Genomic DNA, 17,870 nt, shown 5'->3' with positions numbered 1-17,870 from the left:
AGTTACAGTATGCCAGCACCCGACATTTCCGGTGCCATTGCTAAGGATGGATCTATGGTCTATTTTTAGTAGTGACTCTAAGAAATGCCAACAAGCATTTCTGGCGCCGTTGCCGGGGAAGGCAAAAATCATACTGTCATAAACATTGATTGCATAATAAGCATTGGTAGCCATAGATTAAGCAGGATAACTTTACTGTTTTCTTCCTCTTTTTGTTGGAATGAAAACAGGATAGTGTATGAGCGGTTTCAACTTGCCGGCAAACTTCCACAGTGATCCAGACACTCCTAAGAGAAGGGTTTGTACCGTCTCTTCTTCTGCTACGCAACTGGCAAGCGAACCAACCGTTCTATCACCAACCACACCAATCGCTATGGCCAAGACACTCCGTGACTACTCCACTCCTGCTGTTGCCAACGTGCCGACTCGGCCCGCCGTCAATATGGGGAATGGAAGCTTCGAGATCCGCACTGGCCTCATCTCTATGGTGCAGGCAAGCCAATTCTGTGGCCTACCAAGCGAGGATGCTAACGCCACCTTGCGAACTTCCTTTATTTGTGCGACACCGTCGTCATGAAGGACGTCGGACAAAACAACATCGGGCTCCGTCTATTTCCCTTTTTCATCATAGAAATGGCGAAACAATGGTTTTATCAGAACAAGAAAGCTATTGACACATGGGAAACGTGCTCCGCGGCATTCCTCGCCAAGTTCTTTCTTGTGAGCAGGACCAGCGCTCTTAGGTGGAAGATCTCTAACTTCCAGCAGTCTTCACTTGAGTCCATACCCGAAGCAAGGGAGATGCTCCAGGAGTACATCCGGGCCTGTCCTCATCATGGAATGGAAGACTGGCTTCTGCTCCAGAGCTTCTACGAAGGCCTCACGGCCATGTCAAAGGGGCACGTAGATGCCGCAGCTGGAGGTGCATTCCTTTCTCTCACCATTAATGAAGCTACTGCCGTCATCGAGAAGATGGTGGCAAATGAAAGCTGGGGAGGAAGAAGGAAAACACAAAAAGGCTCGCAATCTACGAAGGAGGTAGATGTTCTTGCCGCAAAAATAGACTTGCTGCTGCAAAGGATGGACGGACAAGTTGCAAATCCCAACAAGGGCACCGTCCAAGAAGTGAACTCACAAACATCGTGTGAAGTTTGTGGTGATGATGGCCATTCGGGGAACAATTGCCCCGAAACCCAAGAAGAAGCAGCATATGTAAACAATGGGTTTCGGCCACCACAACAAGGTAACAACGGGTGGAACAATCAGCACCGCCCGCAGGGTAATTTCTTCAATCAGCCTGCCTTGAAAGATCTGGTCATAGGGCAACCTAAAATCAATGAGAATCTGGCCAAGAAGCTGTCCTACAATGACAAGATCATTGAGAACATCAACGCCAAACTTGAAACTCTTTGTTCATCTGTCAAAAGTCAGACGAGTTTCAACAAGATGATAGAAACACAGATAGCACAGATAGCTGCATCAATTCCAGTCACTGACACAGAGAGGATCCCAGGACAACCGAAAACCTCTACTAAGTTCATCCATGTAGCCACAGAAAAATGAAGGAAGGCAGGTCTTGCGAACGGACTATAAATGTTGAGCCTTTGCCGAAGGCATTCGGTAGTGGTAGTTATCTAAAAAAACTATATACAATAAAAAATAAATTTTGTGCTATTTGTGTCCCAATAAAGATATCTGAAGGGGGCCCACGACATCAAACAAGCTTGGGGGAGGTGTCCCCGCTTAGGTATTATGTCTTTTTAAATTCTTTAAATTTTGTTTTAATTTCCCTTTTTATAGAAATTTTTTATTTTTAGTTTCCAAAAGTTTCCCTTCCTATAGTTTTATTTTTAGTCAAAAATAAAGTTTCTCTGAAAATCTTATACAAAATATTTTCTGGTACAATAGATTTTCCCATTTCCAAATCTTATTTTTTATATAATTTTTTAAAACCAAAAATATTTTGAATAAATATGTGGAAAATAAAAATTTGGAGCAAAGTTTGGAACCAGGTTTGATCGTAACCAGAGAGACGTTGGGGACAGCCGTTGGAGCCAGCGGCCAAAAGGCCAGGCAGAGGCGGGCCCACCACTGGTGCAGGCGCACCATGATGCGACCGCACCCTGCCCAAGTCCTGCTGGCCTCGGCCTTTGGGCAATGGCTAGTAGACGTTGAGGGGGGCGCTCCCCCGCCTGCGATCAACTCTATAAATAGAGAGGATCCCGGGTGGAGCACCTCACCCCTCTCACACACATTTTTTTACTCTTCCCTTCTTCACTCTCTTGCTCCACTTTGCTTGATAGCCTACTCCACAAGCTTAGTGCAAGAAAATTCTGTCAAAAACCTCTCGCACACTTCCCTCTCCAAGCAAAAACACCATACACTTTTGCTAGCTCGTCCACCATGAATAGAATTTTCGGGCTTAGAAGGAGCCACCGCCAACGCGCGGAAGATCCACCAACCCCTGCAAGGAACGAGCAGCCAACACATGGAGGAGAGGAGGAGGATCCACACGGCCACGCCATTGACGAGGCCGATGCCCCCTTCATCCACTTGGAGAGTGAGCAGGAGATGCAGGCATACAACCTCATGAAGGAACGCAAGTTCTTCCTTTCGCCGGCATTTGACTCCGCATTCTTGCACCAAATAGGTATGGATGTTGAGTTTGATACTATTTTCGAGCATCTTGGTTGGAGTAGAGTTGCCCCCGTTCATGAGCTTGGGTCATGTCTTTTGACGATCCAAATTTTGGGCACTCTACAAATTATCGATTATGGTGTTACCTTCCGTTGCTTTGGAAGAGATTTTGGTATTTATTGAAAGGATCTTGCCAACCGTTTGGGTTTCCACGAGCGGTGCTCCATTGACTTAGGTTTCTCCCTCGTGGGTTACAAACGTCATGCTTTCTGGCATTTGATCTCGAGACAACACGTCGTTGGAAAGTTTCAGGGGCATTCTGCCAACATCCATCACCCCACTCTAAGGCTTCCCCATATGTGGATCGCTAGTTCGTTCTTTTCAAGAGATGATACACATCTTACTTATGACATAGAGTTGAAGTTGCTTTATGCTACGCTCAAAAAGATTAAGGTTGAACCTGTTGCTGAGCTTGTTAATCATTGATTGCATTCCATTAAGACATCAACTTCTATCATGTGCACATCTCTTATTACTCGCCTTACTGCAAGTGTTGATCCCCATGCTGCTAATTCCATTATTTACATCACTACTCCTCGCATCATGATTAATGAATCATATCTTTCGCATGCACATATGATTAAATGTGACAAAACAGGTAAAAAGATTTTATATTATTTTCAAGATATACAAATGAGATCCAGTTACCTAACCTGGATCTGGCTCTATATAATTCCCCATCACTCACCTTCACCCTCACTGAGAGGGAAGGAGGATGTAGGAGCTCTGTTTCTCGCAGGAACTCACGGAGGAGGGAACAAGAAGAGCAGGCAGCACAAGCAGCAAGGGAAGCACAGCCAGCACAGCCATCACATCCGCACAGCAAGCACCACACACTCCACCACTAGCTATGCTAGGGATGGGATGGACCCCTGCTATACCTGCACCCGGATTTACCCCTGGGTATGGATATGGTATGGGATACGTTCCTCACCCCTACGAGGCTGGAGGTTCGAGCTGGCAGGCAGGAGGGTCGAGTTGGCAGGCGCACGGAGGCACAGGCCCAAGCGAGCCAGAGGCATATGGGGCAGGGGGATCCAGGCATCACGAGTCCGGACACTCCTTAGATTCCGAGGGAATGCCACCCCCTATTCGCCCTCAGGTCACACTGGACATCCTCAACACTCGCATGGGAGGACTAGAGCTCCAGAACAGGCAGATCCAAGGTACACTGAATGCCACATCCAGACTGCTACCCAATGGCATCAGCAGACCTAGCAGATCTTCATCGACCTTGAGGATGCAAGCCGTCGCCGGCACGAGGCACAAATGGCCTACCTGCGATCCATGGGACATTTCCCTAGAACGCAGCAGTGAGCTAGCTTGGGGGAGGACCCCCACAAGAGGTAACATGTACCTTACATTCGTGCACTTAATTTTAGTTCTTAATTTCAGTATTTAAATTTCAGCAATTTTTCATCATCTTTCAAAAAAAATCCACTCTCATGTGCGCTATGATATGTTAGTTTCTCTTCTGTTGAAATGATGAATAGTTGCTCTCTCTATAATTCTCTAGTATCTAAGTTATAATTTAGTGTTCATCAAGATTTATGTTTGTTGGCTAAAGATGTCTCCTTCTAAGAACTTGAAATCTTGTGGGTTGCAAATGCATGATCCTCTTCTAAGTTGTTGCGAGACATGATATGGTATAAATAGATTTTGCTATGACTTTGTTCTAAGAGAAACTTGACATCCGGAGTTTTCTTTTCAAAAATTCAAAACAAAGAGTTCCTCAATGATTATGAAATACCTACCAAGGCCATATGACTTGCTTAGTAGTTTGTACACCTTTAGTCATATGCGGCTTGCGGCGCTTTGAGTTGAGTCAAATCTAGGTATCCTAGAGTGAGATTATGGTCATGCACCCATGATTTGAAATTCATGCACCCACCAAATAAAGCCGACTCTCACACTGAGAAGTTGCGCACAACATGCACCCTTCCATCCACCAAAAATATGCCAACTCTTACCCTCAGAGTTGCGCCTTAGCTTCCACCAAATAAGTATGCCAAACTCTCACCCTAAGGTTTGCGCATCCCCATACACAATTTTACTCCTTACATCACCATCATGACATCTCTCCATTTTCCTCTTTGAGATCCCTTTGAAACATATGGGCATCAGTTATCCATGAAAAAAAGGAAAAGCCAAAAGGCATATGATGGGAAAATCAAAATCCCCGTCAGAAATATAAATATATGATCCATATTTTTAGGGCCCATATGTTTACATTCTCTCATTCTCATCCTCAAATAAAGAGAGTCATAATATACGGAGTAACCAAAAATATTTAGATAGCACTACCACCAAAAATTCCACACACTTGCACATCTCAATCAAGGTGTGTGACTTGTATCTCCTCATGGTCCGGGCTTTGACTTGGCAACACAAGTGTCGTAAGTACGGCCACCTTTATACCTTCCCAAAGCTCCATTCTCAGCCTTAGTGGTAGGTCTTAAAAGCAAACACAAATGCCTTTGGTGAGGATTTCATACACATTGAGCGATCGAAAGAATCATTCGAGGAACTTATTTATTTTGCAAAAAAATTATAAAACCTCCGGATTGATGGTCTATCAAGGGATGAATGAGTGGTGAGTCTGTTACAACCATTCAATCTTGCAACCACCCAAGAACTTGGAAAAGCTATAAGCCCCATGAGAAGTCAAGGTAAAGAGTGGATAGCATGCCAACTTATTTAAATTGCGAACGAATGCTTTGTTATAGGTTTGGTACTCTTGAATTATATCGGCATAGTAGCAACTCCTGATCAACAACAATACTTAATTATTTGCTCGAGACGAGCAAAGGTTAAGCTTGGGGGACATGTTGGCAGTCATTATAGACCAATCATAAACTGCCAACTTGATCCAAAGGAGAAGAAGCAATCATATTATATACACACATGCTTTTTATTACTAACAAATTCCACTTGTACCATAGTGATTATATTTTGCAAGAATTATAGTGCAACAAGTGAAAATGTGCCATACCACGAAGAAAGCGCAAAGTACCAAAAGACGTATTTAGAAATGCGCAAACCAAGAAAATAGAGAAAGTATCAAACAACGCAGAACTGGGCCTGATCGTAACCACAGGAGAGATCTAGGCCTAGAGCCAAACCGACCACGCGAAGGCGTTGGCCAGGGGGGCCCACCCAGGGTGCGGCCGCACCCTGGTGCAGGCGCACCCCTAGAGGCGACAAACCGGGCCCATCTTTCTCAGGCGGTTGCATGCCGCCATGCATAGGACGGTTTCACCTACTACAAATTAGATGCGACGAACCGTCCTAGTTCCACTATAAAAAGAGAGGCAATCCCCCCTTTTCAACACACATCATTTGGAGTCAATTTACCTCACACCTCTCACTTGTATCTTTAGATTAGTAGTAGAGCAAGGCAAGAGCAAGCAAGGAGAGCTTGTCTCCTTGGATGAAAGGATCTTCTTCGTATGAATAATATTCAATCTTCTTCCATGAGCAAGTTCTATTCATCTTTATATTATTAAGCATATGAACTAGAGTATGGTTGTGTTCTTATCATGTTCATAGTATATGAACTAGTTTTGAGATCTTGTGCTATGTTCTTGATATGTTCATTATTGTTCATCAGATTAGTATGATTAGGATTAGAATTAGGAATGGGATGATGGTTCACCGTGCTATGATGGTTGCTCTTAGCCTAGCCTGTCACTCCGAAGGAGTGGGGCCCGCGGGGGTTAGGAGTTGTTTCCAATTACGTGAACATGGTGTTCAGGTATGCGGGAATCAGTGGATGTGCGGGTATCTTTCGGGTAGAGGGGTAGGTGGTAGGGTAGTGACAACTCTGTCATCCTTTGCATTCCCCCACGATCAGGTATTCCGATAGGAGTTTTGTAAAGGCTCTATCGTCTGGGTATCCAGCTGCGGGGATCTCCCCTCATCTCAGGCTTAGTTCTAACTCTATTTATTACTAATTTGATGATCCGCTAACAGTTCTATGCATAGATATATGTGACCCATGCTTGCTTAAGTAGATTTATTTCTTTATTATTTATTTATTATTTCTCTTCTATTTTATCCCTGAGGTTGATCCAATGTGTGTCGACTATCTTGAATATCATGTTTATTCCTGTTTACTCTATGTCTACTAAGCATTCAATAAGTAATCATGTTTACACCATGTTTGACCCATTTGCCTTCCTACTGGAATTATAAATTCGACACCCTTGAATACTCACGCGTTGAAATGCTACAATGATAGTTCTGTCTGCTTGCAGTTATATTACTTCTTCATTCATGAACTATCGATTGGCGTACCTAAGTACCGTTGCTTAATATTGTAATCCTTGTGCACTTTCAAACGTAGTGCCACAGCTTTGCACATCACAAGGAAGGATGGCTAGGAAGGCCAATCCGGCATTCCTAATTATTGTTACCACACTGCACTGCTAAGGCCGGCGCCCTCAAGTTGCCTTGGGTTATCTCTCTGATGTATCGATAGTTACGGTATGCCAACACCCGACATTTCTGGTGCCATTGCTAAGGATGGATCTATGGTCTATTTTTAGCAGTGACGCTAAGAAATGTCAACACCCTGCTACGGAGAAATAGGACCGTTAAGCGGCGCATTCATTGAGGAAGTTACTACGATTGTTGGATCCGCCTGTTACTGGACGCTTATAAATATCAAAGCTCCGCCCAGCTGTTGTCCCTTGTGCATTCCGCCATTGCCATCGCTCTTGCTCTCCTGCACTTCCCTACGCACCTACGACACACCATACCGTCGAGTGGATTGATCCGTAGAGTCGCCCTCCACCTCCTGACAAGATGCCTGTGAGACTCAACGCCGCCGATCATTGGCGCCCGTCGTCCATGATGGAGCACCGGTTGAGGGATTTGGAGAAGGAGGAGCTCCTGCGCCCCTGTGCTTCCTCGAAGCGGCCTGAGTGGATCGTGCCGCCGGCGGATCACCGGGAGCTAAACCCTCCGAAGGGCTACGTCATTTCCTTCACCAAGTTCCACCACCATGGTGTCGAATCGCCTCTGAGCCACTTCATGAGGGCGCTCTGCCACCACTACGGCATCGAGCTCCAACACTTTTCCCCAACGCCATCACCACCGCGGTGTGTGAGGGCTACCTGGGGGTGATGCCTCACTAGGACTTGAGGCTCTACATCTACCAGGGTGAGCTATTCCGTGCTCCCGGTGGGGCCGCTGGGGTGAGGAAGCCGGTGTGGGCTGGCTGCCTCAACCTAGTCCAGAAGACGGGCCACGCAGATGAGCCTCGAGAGTACATCCCCATTGGGCTAACATCCAACCACGCCCAATGGGATTCTCAGTGGTTCTATCTCTGCAACGACGATGACCTCTTCCTCACCTACACCGGGCAGTTGATCTCGGAGCGCCCAGAAAACTAGAACTACGACGTCGTTAAGACTCTCCAGGCTCGGCTCTGCCCCCTTCTCGATGCTCTGAAGAAGCTACGCGAGGAGGGCTTGACCACCACACTCGTCCTCTTGGCGATCCATCGTCGACGGGTACTCCCGTTGATGTCTCGACCGCTGAGAATGGATGAGATGGGTCCCCGCGTTCCGCTGTGGGACCTCGAGGTGTGTCGGATGTCTAACAAGGCGCCTTCGGATGAGGAGGTTGCCGCCAGGGTCAGGGCGGCCGTCGCGAGTGACTTCCAGCCAGAGCAGGTGAACGGCTTCCACATGAAGCCTGAGGAAGGCTACTACGATCTGGTAAGTCCCTCGAGTTATCATTACTTAACCTTTGCTGTTGGTTTCATTGTTCTCTTTCCAATTTTTCCGAGACTTATGCCTATTTTGATAGGGGACAATCAACGCCACCGGTGAAGGAGGATGACGCTACGCGTGAGAGAAGGCACGCCTCCGTGGAGAAGCATAAATTCGTAAAGGACGCAGAGAAGAATAAGGAGAAGAGCAAGAACCACAAGCGTCAGGCGCTCGAGGAACGACGATCCAAACAGAGGTGCAAGGGGGAGCCTGAGGAAGAGTCCCCCGATGAAGACGGTGGTGACGACGACGACAATGATGATGATGATTCTGAGGGGATGGCGGCTTGCCTCGACCAGGTCCTGCTAGGCCTGCCGGAAACTAAGGTCTCCTCGACGCGAGCGGGGGCTTCCAAGGGGCGGCAAGGTGAGCCCCGTGACAGGCGCCAAAAGGAGGCGTCGCCCCACCGCAGACGCGCCGACACGCCCCTACCCCTACCCAGGGTCGAGCTGTTCCTCCACCACAACCCCTTCTAGCGTCTGGCTCGGGCCGCAGGATCAAAACCTTGACGACGGGGCCGCTGACTCGAGGCCATGCCGTAGCGGTGGCCTCGAGCCAGGGAGGAGGGCATCAGAGGAGCGCTAGTCCCGTGGATCGTCAGGTGGGGAGAGTGGAGCTGATGCCCACACCTGTCCTGGAGAAACCGGGGGTCACCGCGTTGTGGCTCGAGGCCTGGTGGTCGTGGGACCGGTAGGAGGGTCGTCCTTCCCGTGGGGTAAGTTCCTTAGACCGTAATTCTGTCTTTGTTGTCCCATTCATCTACCATCCCTCGGCATCTTACACCCTTTCCTTCCTGCTCAGGCTAAAAAGGCAGTTGGAGCAGGCCCAACCCTCGATGGCTAAGAGGCTTAAGGTGGGGGTGATCTCCAAGGCTCCTGATAAGTGGCTCACTTCTCTCTTCGTGACTTTGGGGTTGGCTCTGCTTATTGCAGAGACTTCTTGAGACGAATGTGTCGTTTTGGGATGTATGCAGGCTCTCCCGATTCTCGATCGCCCGCTGGTGGTGACAAGACTCTACCTCGACCGCCGGAGGGGGTTGATGGCTTGACGCGTGTCTCACCACCGCCTGGCCCGAGCGAAATGCCTCGCTCCCAAGGTTTGGAGGGAGCCTTTGAGCCACCCATGTCGGGGGACATGGGCGACCCTATCACTATTAGTGATGAGTCCGGGGGCGATCCACGGTTGTCAGGCGGCTGCACTATGGACGAGAAGGTCGAGGCTCCTCAGACCGAGGGGCGGACGCCATGGCCTATTGGGCTCCATTCCATTTAGGAAGAGAGGAAGAAGAAGAACAACGAGGAGCAATGGAAGAGGAGGGAATAAGAAAAGAGGAAAGAGGAGGAAGAGGGGGACCAGCGTCGTCTGCTCGAGCAGCAGCGGCAACAGCAAGAGGTGCGGGAGTAGCAGCGGCAGTAGCGGCAGCTCGAGGAATAGCTGGAGCAGCACCGACACCGAGAGCTGCAAGAGATTCAACTGTAGCAGCGGCAGTTGGAGGAGTTCCCTAAGCAATAACAACGGTAGGAGCAGCAATCACAGCAACAATAGCAGCAGCAGCAGCAGCTCAAGGCAGGGCAGAGGCCCGGGACGGGGGAGGAGGAGCTGCCAGTTTACGGTCTCATGACTCCCTCATGGCTTCGTCCTGGGGGCCTGCCACCGTCCCGGCTGAGCCACGATGGGAGGACTGTGTCGTGGTGTTGGCGCTCGCCATGCGCACACCGGCGGATACAAGCTCAGAGATTAAGGGCTCCCTCTATGGCATCGAGGGGTTCGCCCCAGGCTACCTAGAGGGTCGGCGATCATGGGAAGACGTGGCTAGAACATCTGGCGCCGGTGGGGAAGATGAGGCTGGGACCTCTGGCGGCGGTGAGGCGGGTGAGACCGGGACCTGGAAGTCTGTTGATGATGACGGGCGATTCCCCTCTCTCATCAACCTATTTCTGCGCCATGGAGGCTCGCTCGAGATGGTGCAAGAGCTTATCCGAGGCGTCAAGGCACGCACGGAGGAAGAGCTCGAGCATTGGGGTCCTGGAAGGATCTGCCTTTGAGCCTCCACATCTCCGGATGAGCCATTATGATGGATGATCGAAAGGAGTCCGAGAAGTGGGAGCACCTTGAAGAGCTTCGTCTCTGGATGAAGCACGTTGTGGGTCTCCTGTCCGACATCATCAACAATGGCCTGGGCCAGGCCTTCTTTGTAAGGACCTCTGGACTCTCATCACTTGGAATTTTTTGTTGAACTAGTGCTCTTATCAACTCATGTTCTATTGCAGGACTTGAAAGAGACCTCAAGACTGAAATCGGGCTTCATTCACGCGACGAGGGGTGGTTGGGAGTAGCTCCCTCTTCTCAAGGTGTTGACACCGTTTTTGGACATGTGCCCAGGATCGGTACAGTATAGATCGGCAAGATAAGGCAATAGAAACTGGTTTGCAGGGGAGTTGCCATTGAGGGTGGTTGCCGATGAAGGGACAGCTGAATGTGACTAAGACCATGGGTGGTGACATGTTCATGCCGATGGTCAGCATTAACCTTTGCCGATGGCTAAGATGAGGAGTCTGCCGATGATTCGGAAGGAGAACCTGAAGGTTGCCGATTGGTCTATGGTGGTGTCCCAGTTTGTCACGGGAGGAAAGTTTTATGTTTTCCTTAGTTATTTAAGTCGTTTTGTATACGGATTCTGTTTAATTTGGAATTCGAATCCTAGTCGTGTCTAGTGGTGGCTCTTTTAGCAGAGTATAAATGTAGACCCTGGGACCCTATAATCAAAGAATCAATCAATCAATCAAATACAAGTTTTTACTCATATTCTAGCACTACTTTTTCGATGACTTCGTCATATTTTCCTTTTTATTACGAGTTCTTAGGAGTTCATCGACTTAAGCTTGGCGTATTCTCGAGTTCCGCGTGAATACCTCTTGGCCGTGGCATCCGGGCGCATCGCTGTTGTCGGGACCAAAGTATTCGAGTTATCACCTTTGCCGATAGTAAGGTCAAATCGGCTGGCATGCCTTAACGTTTGAATCGGGTATTGGCCCTTTGTGTTTGCAGATCCACTTTTTGCATCAACACATCTTTTGGCATGCCCAGTGGGACAAGATTCAGGACCGAGATCGACATGGCGACTAGCGATTTCGATTTGGAGAATGTCATCCCCGTGACAGAAGCCAGTCTCTAAGATGAGCAGAAGCAAGCTATTGCAAAGGCTATGGATGATTACAAGCAACAATGTCTCAAGTCCTTCAGCGTAAATAGGAGTGGCGAGGTGATCCAGAAGGAAGCACTGCCGATGCCTCGGCAGGTTACTTTTGAAGCCAATCCTGGTAAACTTCAAGACATGGTTGATAGTGCTATTAATCGTGCCTTGATCAATCAAGCTGGTGTGCTGTCCAGTACGGTTTTCAATGTCGTGGCTAGAACTTTCAAAGAAGGACAGTTGCCACCAAATTATGTTGGTCCTTCTCATCATCAGCCGGGGTCACCAGTTGTCACAGCTCCATCGGCTGCAACAGCAGCTGCAGGTGCAGAAACGGTTGTTCCTCCAAGTACGTTAGGAGTCACTAACGCGCAATCCACGCCAATGCCGGCCAATCCATCAACATCAGATGAGTCGATCAAGCTCACTACAGACCTATTGGCATCGGCAATGTCGGGATCTGTTCCTCCTAACTGGTGGGGTTTTGGGATGCCCCCAGAGTTCATGTCGAAGACACCTAGTACGTCTCAAACGGTTGATATGAGGGGAAAGGCTCCTATGGCATCAGCACCTCCAAATGTGCTGATGAATCAGAGTCCCCAGTATAATACAACTACTACTGCCAGACCTTCACTTGGAATTCTCAAGCTCCAACGTTCCAGATGCCTAATGCATTGGCAGATTCAATGCCGACGCAACAGAGGTTTATGACTCAGCCAGGGTATGTCAATTCAATGTTGATGCCCAATTACCAGTCATCGGCAGGACCTATGCCGATGAATGCTAATGGTGGATGGCTTGGGCAGCAAGCCTTTCCACAGATGCCCCAACAGAATCATCAGGCTACAGGGTTTCAGCAATGCCAAATCCAACCTGGGTTCCATAATCAAGGGATGGTCAACCAGCCAATGAATCATGGGCAGCAGATTGGTGGTCAACAGATTGGTGGTCAAATGATTAACCCAATGTTCCATGCAGATTGTGCGCCGCATAGACACGTGGAAGTGTATCAACAGGTGCCAGATCCGCAACTGCCTCATCGGCAAGATGCCGACGCTTATTGGGCCGATAAGATTGCCAAAGTAATGAGAGACCAATTTGGGATAAAACCCAAAGTCAACACTTACTCTTATCAGACACCATATCCTCCTGCATACAATTTGATCCCGCTTCCAAATCGGTACAAGGTGCCGGATTTCACTAAATTTTCTGGACAGGATGATACGTCAACCATGGACCATGTCAACAGGTTTATCATCCAATGTGGAGAAGCTGCTAACAGGGATGAATTGAGGGTTCGGTTGTTTTCGTCATCATTATCTGGATCGGCTTTCACTTGGTTTATATCATTGCCTCCTAATTCAGTGATTACTTGGGCCGATCTGGAGAAGCAATTTCACAAATACTTCTTTTCTGGAGTTCATGAGAAGAAGATTACCGATTTGGTTAGATTGAAACAGCGTAATGATGAATCGGTTGAAAGTTTTGTGCAGAGGTTGCGGGAAGTCCAGAACAAGTGCTATAGTCTGGTTCTAGATGATCGGCTGCTAGCCGATTTGGCTTTCCAGGGTTTATTGCCATATATCAGGGATAAATATGCTTCTCAGGAATTCGAGAGCCTAAGTCACTTGGTCTAGAGGATTTCCAACCAGGATATTAAGCCCTTTGAACCTAAGAGGGCTTGGAACAAAAAGGTGTCATTTGTTGATGAGGCAGCAAGCTCGGACTCTGATGAGGAACCAGTCATCGGTTTAGCAGAATGGGTGAAGAATAAGAAGCCGATGTCTTGCCCTTTCGGGCATAAGGAGCCGGAGAAGTGCATTGGTGGATCCTCAGCATCAGATCACCACTGCCGATGCAAAAGGAAAAGGCTTGATCCAAGAGGAAATTAACTCATAGAAGGCCTCCCCGATCCAGTATTGTGATAACTCATAGAAGGCCTCGGGATACTTGGCAGCAGCGCGAGGATCGGTATCGGCGCCAGCAAGAAAACTATCATCGGGAAGAAGAAAGACGCCGACAGGAGTGGAATCGGCACAAGGATCACTAGAACTGCCAATTCTTTATCCATTGCTAGGAGCAGAACATCAAGTTACCTACTGTTAGAGATTGCCCAGAATGCAATGGTTATGATCGGTATGACAGATCCGATCGGCGCTATCAAAATGATGATCGGTGATTTAATGGGCTGATTTGGGGGAGAGCATCTGTTCATGATCGGATGGGGGGCAGGCTCAGTGTACATGATAGGCTTGGTGATCGTGTTGAATATTTTCCCAGGAACCAGGAAGAGCTTGAAGAGATGGCTAATGCTCGAGTTCCCGATGAGTTCATATTTTGCAGGGATGCTAATACTCATCGGATGGAGTCAAGGGAATATCGTCGTCCATCGGCAAGGCAATCTCCACTTCCCCCATGGTGTCCTGAGGGGTTGACTAAAACACAGAAAAGAAGGCTGCAGCGCGAAAGACGAGAAGAACTAAGCAAGGGCGAGAACTCTGGCCAATCTGGGGATCGGCAACGATCAGATCCTAAGGGGAAAGGGCCATCGGCAGATGTCAACATGGTATTTATGTTGCCGATGGAATTCCTTGCGCCGTACAGCGACGATGAGGGGTTGGAATTTTCCGACCAGATAGCTCAGTTGACTCTGGATCCGATGACGGTTGTCTTTGAAAAGCCCGCCGACAGTGAAAGGCAGCATCTTAAAGCTTTGTTTGTCAAAGGAAGGGTTGATGGTTAGCCAATGACCAAAATATTAATTGATGGTGGAGCCGCCATCAACATCATGTCGTATGCAGTATATCGGAAGCTTGGAAAAGGGGATCAAAATTTGACCAAGACCGATATGATGTTGAAGGACTTCGAGGGGAACATGTATCCGGTTAAGGGGGCAATATGCATCGAGTTGACCATCGGCAGCAAAACCTTGCCGACAGCTTTCTTCGTGATCAGTGGAAAAGGTGCTTATAATTTGCTACTGGGGAGAGACTAGATTCATGCCAATTGTTGCATCCCGTCTACAATGCACCAGTGCTTGGTCCAATGGGTAGGTGACAAGATTGAAATTGTCCCGGGGGATTCTTCTTACGTTATTGCATCGGCAGAAGCAGATACCTATGAGAGGATTAGGTGTATCTCGGGAGAAATTTGGGAGAAGGATTTTCTCAAAGTTACCGATTATGAGATTCCACCGATCCAAGCAGTCGGTTCTGATGAAGGTTTTTAATGGATAGGTTCGCCGATGATGGAAAATTGGGCCAGGGATTCACATCGGCCGATGATTTGGTAGAAGTAGATATAGGTAGTGGTGATAAGGCTAGACCTACTTTTATTAGTGCCAAGTTAAATTCTGAGTGTAAGCAACAATTAATTGATTTGTTAAAAGAATATAAAGATTGCTTTGCCTGGGTTCTGGTACTCTTGGAGCTTTTCCTCTTTGGTTGGCTGGACTGGGGGGCATCGGGAGTCATACCTCAGGTTTTTGCCGATGTGCTAGTTTGCTGATACAACAATGAAAATTTGTGAGTACAAGTGTAACAAATGTAAGAATGAAATCGGTATGGGTAAAAGAATTTCAAAATTTACCTTGAAGGCTTGTGCTAAAGTAGTGGCAGCTACCGATGGAGAGGTTTTCGTCCGCTTGGTAGTAACTTTCCTGAGACGCACGCCCGATGCATTATAGCAGCCAAAGTTGGAGCGTTGTTGCCGATCAGGGAGATCGGACCCGATAGAAGGAGCTCAATCGGCTTGCCACTCCTGCTAACCAATGGGGGTGTGTCATCGACCTGCATATAACAAGGAAATAAGATACCGATGGGAAGTGAAAATGAAAGGATTGAAACATCGGTTTAGAATTACTTACAGTATTGTCAGGGACTTTGTACTGGGGGTCGATCATGCCGCGATACGTGAGAGCTGATTTGCAGAACAGATGCTCTTTCCATTCTTCCCACCATTGTTTATATGCCTGAGTAATGAATAAGGCCGGGATCCAATCTGATAGATCGGCATCTGTGTCGGCATTTGGTGGCAGTTGGGCTACTCAGGTCCACTCGAGAAGGCTAGTGATGGTTTCCCTGGGTTTTATCACATCGGCATAACAGAGTGCAATCGGTAGTTGACCGAAAGCTAGTTGATGGGCTAGTGCCGATGGGTTGTAAAACTCATAGGTCTGGTTGGAGGCTTTCCCACTGCCGAAGAAGTGTACTGGTATAGCTCTGGGAGTGATCAGAGCCATCATCACATCATGATCCTTATTGAGAGCATCGTCGAAGGGGTGGAAAGTCAGATGAAATCTTGTGTCTGGATCTTCATAGGGCATCCATGCTCACTGTTCTTTGGTCAGACCCTCATAAAGAGTCTGAAAGAATCTGCTGACTTGATCTCTATTGCCTCCAGTACCAGGCAAGACTATGACGGCTTTGCCATAGTTCAATGGAGGACGAGTTGCCGATTCTTCTTCATCTACCTCATGATCCTCTGCTATATCCCTAGGGAAACGCTGTGCAAAGTGGTCAAATTCCAGTCGCTTATGCATGTGGAGGCTTAGCCACATATTGATGAACCTCCAAGGGCCCCCTAAGTTGCCGATGGGTTCACCGAGCAGCAATTTCTTGGTTACTTGATGGAGAAGATGATAGGTAGAGCCAAGCAGGTATCGGCCGAGGGGAAATCGGCAACCATTAGCTAATCTCTCTGCTGCCAATAGGTAGACAGAGGTTGGTCTTGCTGATCGACCGCAGAATACAAATTTGTCTAGCCACATGTTCAGGAAGGTGGTTTGTTCCTTTATGTTGACAGGCCCTGTTCTGTGATATTTCTGAATATACCCAGACCAACCGCCAATAGAGCGGGTTTCCACTTTAGCACTAGGTGTGGTGTCAAATATGAGGCTACTATCGGCAGTGGATATATCTAAGCCGGTGAGCATGAGCACATCGGCAAGAGTGGGAGAAGCAGAGCCATGGCCGAAGATAAAAGCATTAAGTGTGTCTGACCAGAAATATGATGCAGCAATCAGCAGTGATTCATTCCTATGCATATTGGCAAGAGACAGTCTAATGCACTGGTCTAGTTTTCGCTCACCCCATTGGACTTCATTTGAATGGCTAACTCTCAAGAACCAATCCTTCCATCCCTTGGTAGGACTAGGCCAAGAGCGGAAGGCATCTTTCCACAGATCTAGGGAAAAATTCTCAGCTCTAAAGGGGATTCTGTTTGTTTCTGCGTTAATCAGACCGGTAGGATCTGAGTTCCCTAGTGGACCGAGACATTGGAGGTGTGGTCGATCGATAGGGATGACAATTCTATTGGACATATCCTAAAAGTTTTTGGGAGTAAAAAGAAGAGCAAAAGAAAGAAAAAAAGTATTCAGTAAGATGAACTGCAGATGAACAGGGGTGCAGTGAAAATACAGGAGGGAAGTAGAACTGACCTCAGACACGATGAAGTTGATGGCCATTTTCTCGCAGGGGAGAAGGTCGAAGACTTGAGGGTTGTTGGAGGAAGTTCTTGCAAGAATTCTTGGAGTCCTCGAACGGTGCCGCCGCCAAGGAAGTGGATGTTGGGGCTGTAGAATGATACGATGGAGGAGGAGTACCCGAGAAGGAACTATTTATAGGATAAAATGGGCAAGGGCAAATCTGACTTATCTCTTCGCCGTATCCGTGAAATCCGAGGGTACTCAGGTGGATATGGTAACTGTTTGCACGGTAATCAAGGGATTGCGCAGGTGATTTGACAGGAAGCGGTCATAATCTGGAGATATTTTACTGTGCAGGATTTCCTGGTCGGTCCATCGACAGCTCCTTCTGACGGTATTATTGCCGATGGGCGAATATGGTGGAGATGTCCAGTTTAGGAGGTTGAGGAATTCGAGGAATCTGTGGAAGAATTGGGCCAGAGTTGTTCGGCTTCAACGGTCGGTTTCCAAATTGACAGGATTAATTGCGGAAAGGCATCATTATTGTAGAGAATTTAGGAGCATTAATGATTCTATACTCCGAAATTGGGGAGCATGTGTTGACACCGTTTTTGGACATGTGCCCAGGATCGGTAGAGTATAGATCGGCAAGATAAGGCAATAGCTACTGGTTTGCAGGGGAGTTGCCGATGAGGGTGGTTGCCGATGAAGGGACAGCTGAATGTGACTAAGTCAATGGGTGGTGACTTGTTCATGCCGATGGTCAGCATTAACCTTT

At 47.8% G+C, this 17,870-nt stretch overlaps 1 protein-coding gene across 1 annotated transcript; it reads left to right on the top strand.

The window, feature by feature from the left end:
* Window positions 374–1,563, top strand: LOC110434768. Its single transcript, XM_021459495.1, has 2 exons — window positions 374–493; window positions 658–1,563. The coding sequence occupies exons 1-2, from the start codon at window positions 374–376 to the stop codon at window positions 1,561–1,563; spliced, it is 1,026 nt and encodes a 341-aa protein (XP_021315170.1).

This window comes from Sorghum bicolor, chromosome 4 (assembly GCF_000003195.3).
Source record: "Sorghum bicolor cultivar BTx623 chromosome 4, Sorghum_bicolor_NCBIv3, whole genome shotgun sequence".
Taxonomy (NCBI): Eukaryota; Viridiplantae; Streptophyta; class Magnoliopsida; order Poales; family Poaceae; genus Sorghum; species Sorghum bicolor.
This window is presented reverse-complemented; position numbering and strand designations above follow the sequence as displayed.

Coding starts and splice junctions, on each gene's coding strand:
- LOC110434768 (XM_021459495.1), top strand. CDS start 374: ATGGCCAAGACACTCCGTGACTACTCCACTCCTGCTGTTGCCAACGTG. Junction 494..657: donor GCCTCATCTCTATGGTGCAG/GCAAGCCAATTC, acceptor TGGTTTTATCAG/AACAAGAAAGCTATTGACAC.